General features: G+C 37.8%; 2 protein-coding genes across 2 annotated transcripts; one reads left to right on the forward strand and one right to left on the reverse strand.

Moving 5' to 3' along the window:
• Positions 1-34: 34 nt before the first annotated feature.
• LOC116001797 (acylamino-acid-releasing enzyme-like) lies at positions 35-6,170 on the reverse strand. The gene is made up of 18 exons (XM_031241742.1): positions 6,000-6,170; positions 5,338-5,510; positions 4,935-5,238; positions 4,563-4,784; positions 4,266-4,478; positions 4,004-4,078; positions 3,679-3,817; positions 3,361-3,512; positions 3,195-3,277; positions 2,954-3,072; positions 2,776-2,854; positions 2,423-2,600; positions 1,797-1,857; positions 1,521-1,643; positions 1,245-1,442; positions 987-1,055; positions 627-703; positions 35-543 (listed from the first exon to the last, which is right to left on the reverse strand). The coding sequence occupies exons 1-18, from the start codon at positions 6,152-6,154 to the stop codon at positions 480-482; spliced, it is 2,484 nt and encodes an 827-aa protein (XP_031097602.1). The 5' UTR covers positions 6,155-6,170; the 3' UTR covers positions 35-479.
• A 599-nt stretch (positions 6,171-6,769) lies between these two features.
• Positions 6,770-8,547, forward strand: LOC116001018 (NAD(P)H-quinone oxidoreductase subunit N, chloroplastic). Its single transcript, XM_031240919.1, has 5 exons — positions 6,770-6,979; positions 7,143-7,486; positions 7,762-7,878; positions 7,979-8,064; positions 8,220-8,547. Exons 1-5 carry the CDS (start codon positions 6,865-6,867, stop codon positions 8,266-8,268), a joined length of 711 nt encoding a protein of 236 aa, XP_031096779.1. The 5' UTR covers positions 6,770-6,864; the 3' UTR covers positions 8,269-8,547.
• Positions 8,548-10,655: the final 2,108 nt, after the last annotated feature.

Raw genomic sequence — 10,655 nt, forward strand, 5'->3', positions numbered from 1 at the left:
ACAAAAGACAACAATACCAATCAACATTGTACACTTTCCTGTAAACAATTTGCATTATGTAAACCTTAAATCCCAGGTCATTTGAGTGAAATCTACACATTAAGGATTAAACCCACACCAGAAGCAACTCAGACCCAGATTTCCATCTTGTTCAGAAGTACTTCACATAAGTTCAAATATTCATAGAAAAAAAAATCAGTCTATACATCAGAAAGAGAACCATTTGAATTGGCAGTTTCAACTTTCAAGTGCCATGTAAAGATGAAAGAAAAATCCCTTGGTTTAATTCACAAGTGGTTCTCTTGGGCTCTGCTTGGAGAGTAGTACTTCAAGAAACCAGGTTTGCTGCTTGCACCAGTCAGTGAAACCGAGATAAATTACAGCATCTTTATTTTTAGTGTCCGAACATTGGGTTGTGTTGATGATGAGAGGTTCATGTTCAGAGAGAGTCTCGGTGTGCCAAAAAACAGATAGTTCGTTTATTTGCAGTACTTCTTAAACCACACTCCAATATTTAGAAAGCTTTCGAAATCAGACTGTGGTCTGCAAGAGAGATCCCACGGATAACTAAACAGAACTAGGCAATACCAAGTCAAGTGCAAGCCGATAGATATAGGATCACTTACCTTTCAATTCCATGCACGTCTTCTGGGAACGAGATCACCTTTACCTCAACTCCTTTCTCCTTCAATGCCCGTGCATACTGCATCAATAAAGGACACACTCGCTCTTTCAGAATGACATATTGGATCAAAGATTTGATAAACGGAAGTTTACATAATCCCCCCATGAGTGACGACACATCCATCAAGAAGTGTAAATTCCATCTAAATATAGTTAGATTATATACATTTATCATGGTCATTTCTCCGACCCGAAATCACTCACATACACATGCATATGTGTGTGCGGGTGCATGTACAGTACGAAGCAACAATATCCTGTACAAGTCAAAAAGTCAGCACAGAAATCAGTATAGGCCTTACTTGCAATCCCGTGCAAACTGGTACTCGAAGATCCTTAGCGCCTAAAAGCATGAGTGTAGGAGTTTTAACCTGCAATATTTTCAACAGAATTACGTAGGAAAGTTTTATAAGGATTCCATTCTAACAGGTGCCGGTTGAATATGAAGGTGTGAATTGAATATCACGAAACTTAAAACTTCAAACTTGGCTTCCCATTTTTACCTAAAGCAAACAAAACAAAACAAAAAACGCAGATTTAGCCGGAAAACAGAAGTATACCTTAGAGATGTGAGCAATGGGTGATTTGCTGTAAAATGCAGCAAGGTGTTCAGAAGAAGGGGCCTCCGTATAGCTCAATATACCCTGACTTCCAAATGTTTCCACATAGCACCAATCAGGGATATCAGATGTGCCGACCATCAAAGCAAGGTTGCAGACGGGATTCCTTGCAGCTGCTGCTGCAAACTTCTCAGGAGCCTGTAGAAATAACAGCAGAAATGTCAACGGCTATATATTAGAAAACAGTAACAGCAAAAGAAGGTTCCGTAGAATTACCTGGCCAATCAAGTGTGTCGTTAGAAATCCACCATGGGAACCACCAAGTACAGCTATTTTACATGGATCTGCAAGGCCCATATTGATGACATGATCAATAGCAGTGATCACATCGTTAACATCCTGAGCATGCAAAAGAATTGGGTTAGGGCGGGTCTCAAAGGAATTCCCACAGACCAGTACTTTCACTGAATGATCTGAAAAGTATCACACTAGCCTAAGTAATGAATGAACATAACGTTTTGGAAGGGGAAATAAGGGCAGCTTAACCAGCACCTGGGACCCAATTTTGCCAGGAAGAGATTGCAGAGCTTCCTCACCAAATCCCAAAGAGCCTCTGAAGTAAACCAAATCATATATTATAATACACTTCAATCAAGAACATAATCCAACTTAACTTCAGATAAATCACAGAACATGATATATTGAATTTGCAGTATAACGCAATGATGTCTATTTTTGAGTAACGAGGGTAACCCACAGCCACTACCCAAGGGTGTGCACTAGGTAATTCCTGCCTTGTGATCCTAGCCAGCAAAGGACCACAAGGAGGTAAATCAGCCTAGGTTGCCCATAGCTAACTGGCTCAAACCAAGAAGGCCTATAGGACGCTCCCACTGGGAGTCGAACTTGTAACCTAGTGGTTACCAAGCCAACAGTCTGACCAACTTGGCTAGGGTTTCCCCCAATGATGTCTATTTGTAGACTTGGGTTAGATCATAGTGGAGACATTGGGCCAAAGGGAAACTGGAGTTGAGATGCGGCATTGGGTGGATGTCCTTTTTTTCTCAAATTAACATTTTCAACAAGTTAATTGTCAGGTATCTTAAACATCTGAAGTTTAAGTGAACGAAATCTTCAAATTTCTATAAATTACAAAGAAGAAGGAAACCTTTGCATACCTGTAATTTACAATCAGCAAGCTAAAACCAAGTGATGAAAGGAAAGCTAAGGATTTTGAGAAGCTTGACAGTGAGACAGAATGAGGACCCCCATGAAGGATTACAATCATTGGATCATGCTTATCATGCTTCTTAGATTTAGATGACACAAATATTGCCTCATAAGGTTTTGTAGCACCTAAAAACAAATAAGAGTTGTCAACATTTTACTCTTGCCTCATGCTTCTTAGACTTAGATGACACAAATATTGCCTCATAAGACATGGTTGTGGTCAAGGCAATGGCTAGCTCCCCTATAGCATATTTAAGACTTTTATTTCATTTCAAAAAGGGATTGTTGCTATTTTTAATACCTTTTGGAAGACTTTCAGAGACATCACTGACTGGAATCTTCATGATACTAAATTGTTGGGATGATAGTAATGACCTAACCTGTGAGGGTTATAAGAAAAAAATTGATTTTGGACATTAAATCCACATGTAGAGAGAGAAACAAACATTTTAGAGGATATAAGCAAGCTAGAAACAGACCTTTTCAGAGCATATGGATATTGGGCTTGAAATGTCTAGCCAACTCCATATGGCTTCCGGAGATGCCTTTTCAACAACACCATACTTAATTTTAGGAATGTCGACTGGGCTGCTACAGACTTCAAAGAGAAATTTTAAAAGGAAGATTTATTTACTTGGATTCAGTAAAAAATATACCAGGAAACAATTGAAAGTTCAATAAGTTTCCAGTTCAAAAGGACATATACTCAATGACTCTAACCAGCAATTATGTTGTCTCCATCTAGTGTAAGGATATTCCAAGAAAAATCTGAGTTGCTAGGGCTAATGCGAGTCACGTGTCCACTGTCAATATAAAAGCAGACCATTAAGCAAAAGAGGGTCAACAACATTCACATTAATAAGATAACATTTTCTTCTTTAGTTACCTTAAAATGTTTATGGAAAGTACCACCTGAGTGCTTCCCCAATACGAAGATAAAACTAAAGTATTACCATCAGAAAGCCATGGTTCACTAAGAATACCAAAGCAATAAATTCCCGGGAAGCAACCATCTTCAGGACACATAATAACAGGAACCTACATGAGATGGAAAACAATAAAATATAATAATATATCTATCAAATCTTGATATTTATTGTTTTCTACCTAAAGGGTAAAGGCCTCCAGGAATTCATATTCCGTTTTATAAATCATAAAGAAAAGATTTCACAATAACTAGCAGGGTAAAGGAAGGTGAGCCTACCACATCAACAATTTTTGCACCTTGGCATGGCTTTCTCTCAGTTGACCAATCAATTCTATGAAGTGAATTCGTTGCTGAATGTGCTCCAGAATCTACTGAACTTTTTGATGATAAAAACACAAGGAACTTCCCATCCGGGCTGAAAATTGGATTAAATAGTTAGGTCTTACATTTTTCTGATGCAATATAAGCCATAAGTGCTAAATAACATGAAAGTTAGAAGGATTCTTGTTGATATAGGCATTAGCCAAGCAATTTTAGAGAACTCAACTGTTATCCTTCAATTTACTGATTGTGGTTGGACATAATATGTGAGTGCACGTACCTGAAACGGGGGAAGTATGCACTACTAATGGTTTCTGTCAGTTTAACCATAGTTTCAGCTTCAGTTGCCTTATGGCTGGAAAATTAAAAACAAAAAATAATAATAATAAACAAAACAAAAAACAAAAAAACAAAAAAACAAAAATAAATAACCAAAATAACAAAATAAAGAGTATATGACAAATATCAAATAAGAAAAGGTCAATAATCTGATCTCAATAGAGTAATGATTCAAGTAGAAGCTTTTGTCTTTAGCAACTTACTCGGATTCATGGACTTCTGATTTAGAAGTTGGAGCTTTGACAGCATACAAGGCACAAGGCCTATTGTAGCAATATTTGATTCCTAACTTTCTAGTGTCTGACGGCCATCCAACAAAAACCAGATATTGTTGCGAACCTTCTACTTTTGGAGCCCAAACAACTTGTCCAACACTCAATGACTTCCCTATGCCTTCAACGGGATATACCTCTTCACTGCAAAAATAGATATTCAGGCATTCAAAGAAGAAAAACTATGTGGCTTACAACAGTGATTAAAGCAAAAACCAGATAATTTGCCTGTTAATATCGATGACAAACAAAGCAGGTTGTCTTTTCCCTGCATAGGTCTCTCCCCAGTCCTCTTCCCATTCTCCTTTTCCTTTCCAGCTACCACAATCATTATCGGCCCCATTGCCTTTCTTATAACCAAAATTAGTGAATGTCGGCTTGCCAGGAGTAGGCTCCTCAGCAACATAGGCTATTAGAGTTTCATCAGAGTTCCATGAAATTCCCTCAAACCTGGCATCAGCAAACTCCTAAACTCAAACATAAAAAGACAAATATATGGTAGTGGAATGAAGCTATTAATGTACTATCAAGTAGAATCACAATGTTCATTTCAAAGATAAAGATTTAGAATTGGTAATATCTAGTTGATTGAGGAAATACCATCCATCTGAATATACAGTTCCATGGACAGAACGAGGAATGCGAATTTCCTTTTCCACATGAGATGGCCCCCATATTTCAAAGTGAGTCGGTGAGTCATTTTCTGAATTACGTATAACAAGAAGCTTTGAACCTGAAGGAGACGGAACCATTGCAGAGACTCCAGCCATTTCAACTGGAAATGGAGCCCATTTAAAATTAACAGAACTGTCTGCTCCTTTAGTGATAGTGTTTGATAATATATATCTCCTCTTTTTGTTTTCCAAGAGATTTGGTTGGCTAACTAAGAACATGCCCTGGGAACCTTCTTGCACAGAAAAGCAACCAAATTTAGTTAGTCACATATGTAAACTTTTAGTTAAGGTGGAAGACATACTTCAATAGATAATAACAAAATCCTTACCACTGCTAGAAGTGAAAGTCCAAGCCTTGTCAACAATGGGGATATCTATAAATTCTTTGAGTAATTTAGATTGCGAAGAGTACTCTTCCTCAGAAGACGCATCTACGACCAAAGGCAATCCTTTTGGAGGCTTGGTTTGAGGGTTTTCCATAGCAAAACTAGCTGAAAAGTATCTGTTAGGAAAAACAAGTTCACCAATTGAATCAGACAAGAAGTAATAGTGCCCTGAGGACCAAAAAAGCATTACTTACAAATATTGAAAAATGCATGTAATCTACAAATTGTGTAGAGTTTTCTTTAGAAGCACTTTCTCTGCCCAGTTGGTAAAGTTTAACATTACATAAGCTACATAAGTTCTGCTAAATTGGCAAAAGACAGACTTTTGCTACAAACTAACATCTTTTCAATCATCAGAAGGATAGAAACATCCCAATAACAAACAATACCAAAAAAAAAAAAAAAAAAAAACCTCAACCCACATTTATTGAGGGTGTGGGATTCATGCTGATTGTCAAATCTTGGAAATTCGCATAAGCAAAAGAAAACTAGCAACAGAGAATACCCAGAATTGGAAGGTCAACGCAAAAGAGAAACAAAAGGCAGCATTTTTCAGAAGTGATAAGGTATGCGAGAGAGGGGGCAACCTGTGGGTTTACGTTTACCTAGACGGAGGAGGGAACGGTCTGGCGGAGAGAGGCTTGACGAGACGAATTGAAGGAGAGCGAGGCAAGAATTGCGGGCGCGAGAGAAATGGGTTGAAGCGTCTCTGCCAGTGAGTAAGTGAAGTCCAGTAGCACTCCAAGAGTGATCTCGACATATTCCTTAGATTTTATTCGCGGTGAAGCTGTAGCGTACAAGTGTAGGAGACTATGAGTGCCATTATCCATCTATTAGAAAATTGGAAATAATGGTGAGTAACTGATCATCTATGAACAACTTAAATTTATTTATAATTCTTTACCGACATAATGTAAGAACTGTTCATTTTAGACCAGAAGGAGAAATTATTAGCACTAGCCACTGCACTTAGGCTAATTTATTTTATTCTGATCCATGATTGAATAAGGTCACGAGGTAAAAATGATTTATTTCAAACTAGAATTAGACAAAAATCAAGGTTAGATTGACGAGAGAAATTACAATTATTATCTAGTCATTTAGTTATGTTGATTTACCTCATTTTAGTCTACTGTCTAGAGACGCAAAGCAAAAAGTAGACAAAAATTAATGTTGGAATGATAAGAGAATTTAGTTTCCAAGAGTGCATCAGCATTGAGCTCCCGTGCTTCGAGTGGTTGTGTTAAATTTAAAATTAAAAATAAATTTTATTCACGAATTTCCGAAGGACATTTTGAAATTTTCTCCATGAAAGAAAAAGAAAATGAGTGGGGCTTTGTTTAGTGGATATATAACGTAAAATTGTATGGCCGAAACAAGCCAGAGGGCAGTGGCATGCGCCATCAACTGCCAATACGAAGAAGATAACTAACGCATACAAACTACCAATTAAGTAGCCTTTCTGCCGCCATGGCCACTCCTTCAACACTCTCCAGCGCCCTCCCCCGACGGTTCTTGACAAACAACGCCGCCCCAACTCGCCGTCGAATCGCGTCCTTAGAAGATCAGCCTTGTTCCTCTTCAGGTCACCTCTCTTTTTTCGGTTATACTTATCAAAATTGGGAGCTATTTTAATCTTTGAGAGTTATTGTAAATTGGGTATTGCTAATTTAGCTTAGGGTATTAATAAAGTTGTGATCTTTGCTTTGTTTGTTGAATTTCCATTGCAATTTCCATACTGATTGCAGCCTGCTATTCTGGGGGGTTTCGAAAGAAACAGCTAGCTATCACGGCGGGGAAATGGGGGTGGATGGGAAGACAACATTTACAACAACGTAAGATGGCAGATGTGAGGTGTAGTGTAGGGATAGCGGACTTCATTGGAGGGGATTTAGTATGGCTTGATTTAGGGAAATGGCTGTCTGATGTTGAAGAACATAAAGCCTTGGCAATCTATCCTCCCCATGAGGGAGGTTATGAGGGGCGTTATTTCACCCGTCTTAGGTATCAAGGCTATCATTTCTTGGACCTCTCGGCTCGTGGCTTAGGTGACCCCGAAACCACTCTCACCAAGTTTCATCCTGTTTGTCCTGTGAGTTTGTTTCTTGCATTGTTCCTGCAATTAGTTTGGTTTTCGTCTTGTTGAGCATATAATGTATAAAATATGAGGATAGTTTCAACATCAGTTGTTTATGTTGCTTTTAGTTGAGACAGAACGCACCTTTCAATCAGTTGTTTATGTTGCTTTTAGTTAAGACAGAAAACACCTTTCAATCAGTTGTTTATGTTGCTTTTAGTTGAGACAGAACACATTTTTCGATTCATCTGGCCTCCTTTGGGATTCTAACAAAGAGTGTGATATTGCAGGCGCATGTTGGAAAGCAGCCTATAGCTAGGTGGTATTTTCCGCCAGAAGTTGATTATAGACTCTCTTTACTTCCTCCCGACGCCAAAGGGCTAGTGGTTTGGATAATAGAAGCTAAGGTTCAACTTTCTAAATCAAGTTTGTTGTTTAGTGTTAGGCGGTTTAACAGTGCATTATGTGACCCAATGTTCTTCTGGTTCTTGTGGCCTGTTTTATCAGGTGTTATCAAAGGCAGAACTGCAGTTTCTTGCTTTACTCCCAACGCTTCGTCCTAAAGTGAGAGTCATTGCAGAATGTGGGAACTGGTAATAGTTTGCGTGATCAAATTTCATTCTCACCCCAATTCATGTACCGGCTGAAATGTTAAACCTTACTCGCATTGATGTTTATACTTCCATTTGAGCCACCTAAAGATATTAGTAGTTGTTTGTTCAAGTGTCGTTGTTTTTGCCATGTGCAGGAGAAAGTTCATGTGGAAGCCACTCAAGGAAATCGCAGAACAATCATAGGCATAGGAGAACTAAACCCGAAATTGCACAAACCCGGTATCACAGTTTGGATAAACCTGTGTTACTTCATTGCAATGACAAACAACCAGTTGTAAAGGAATCAGACCGCCTATCTCAAGCCCCGAGCCATGATTATAGTGTTCATGCCTTCATGGATGAATGTTAATATCCTTCCAAGTAAATGTTCACTTATTGTAAAACGTTTTGCCTTTGAAGTGTTTATATATAATACTCGTGAACCATTTACTGAATACAACTTACAGAGTTATAATTATGTGATTGAGATTGTTTTAGGGGAGATTTACATATCTTGGTAATTCTTCAGTGCTAGCTCTTACACCAGACGAGAAAAGGATCATTCTTTGGCAGCATGGCTAGCTAGAACCACAACTGTTTTGGCCTCGAAAATGACTTGGCGAGAATCAGAGATCAGCTCTCTGGATCTTCGTCTGAATTATGTGTTCCAATGATCTCAGGTATGGGGAAGTATTGGAGAAACAAATCTCGATAGGATAATTTATAATGATAATCGTATCACACTCATGCCTGGATAACAATCTTGCTACATTATCAGCATAAAAATGTGCTGGGACTTGGAAGGATTTTTGAATGATAATATAACCATTTTGTTAGTGACATGAAGGGTGGTTTTGATTTAGCTGAAATGTTATGATGTATAAGAGCTTAAAGGGTAGGCAGTATGTGTCTCATAGTGACAGTTGATATGTGGAACATGGAGGTGGGGGATGATGTGAAGAGATACTTTCCAAGTTTGGTTCCTAGTAGGAAACGGCTTATTGGCCTTCTTGATTTGAACCAGTCAATTATGAACAACTTAACCTAGCTTACCTCCTTGTGGTCTTTTACTGGTTAGAGTCGCAATGCGAGGATTTACCTAATGCACATCCCTCAGATAGTAACTATGGTTTCACTCGTTACCAACAAAAAAAAAAATCATTAGTGTATCTTGAACCAGCTGGTGATTTTATTGGACTATGTACAGTGTAAGATCTCCAAATGTGAAATGACTTTTCACAAATTGCTGTCAGAAAGTTTGATTGCTTGCCTAACTCTTTTTTCTTTTTTTGCACAAATTGCTTGCCTAACTCTCAGCAATTGTGATATGTTATTCTGGAGTTGGTCACATCCATTAAGACACTAATCATAAACTTTTTTTAATATGTACCAAAAATGGTTAGTATACAATGTATTCTATTATACAATTAAACAATCAATATTGCCATTTATCTAAATAAACTAGGTTGCTAGGACTAACTACTTTACAAACATTCCACAATCACTTTATAAATAAGGACAAGATACAACATAACCTAGAATGAGGTTTGAACTCAACCAAGGGTTTTAGCAAATAGTGCAATTGAATAGCTGAAAAACGATTGATTAAATTCTTTGAAATCGGTAAAAAAGTGTAATTGAATTCAAATGTCACATATTCAACAAGTTATATTCATTTGAAACTAGCTAGGCAAAAGCAAGTGATCGATTTTTCAAATGTTGCGATTGTTTGATAAATACACTCATTCGACAAGACGAAGACAATTGGTAGTTACACTCTCCAACTATATTAAATTACAGTCATGGTTGTCACTGAATATAGTGGGAGGCAGGGGAGGGCTGGACGAAGACAACCACCGGGTTTTTTTTGTCTCGCTAGATGAAGACTTTTCTTTGTCCAAATTGTTTTTTTTTCTTTCAAGTTTTCTATTCAATCCTTTTGATATGTCAAGTCAAATCATCGTTACCTTTGAAAAAAGTATACCTAAAAACTTAACAACGGGGATAATAGCGATAACATGCTGAATAAGTAACATTTTCCCATTTGAAAGAATGATATATATCCAACTTCTCCATCTGAATTAACAATTTTTCCTTTTTTTTTTAAATAACAATGAACTTTTGCCACCTTTTCCATGAACTTAATGAGAAGACGCAGCGCAGGGCTCCAAGAAATGGAGCAAAAATTTTCTTGAAAATCTTTCTTAATCTATGGAGTGGAATATTTGCAAAGCACAAGAAATATTGTGTTGATTGCTCAAAAAAGATTCGAGGGAAAAAAAAAATGTTTAAACTATTCGATAATGCATTGTGTCGACCCACTAACTAACATTATATTGTTAGGAGAAACATTGGATGCTTCTTGTTGTCAACAAAAAGCTCCCATGTGAACTAAAGAATCAAATAACCTATTATTAACAGGCAGACTAAGAGCCCAATCACATGAATCACTGGAGTGGGAATCTTTCTGTCTCCATTATTTCTGTGTTGAAACAGAAAGGGCAACTCTGCAATGACAGCATCTTCTCATCAATGGTGGAAAATTTTTGACCAAGTAAACATAGGGGGATTTGGGGTGGGGGGGGGGGGGG

The sequence above is a fragment of the Ipomoea triloba genome, chromosome 13 (assembly GCF_003576645.1).
Source record: "Ipomoea triloba cultivar NCNSP0323 chromosome 13, ASM357664v1".
In the NCBI taxonomy this organism is placed as follows: Eukaryota; Viridiplantae; Streptophyta; class Magnoliopsida; order Solanales; family Convolvulaceae; genus Ipomoea; species Ipomoea triloba.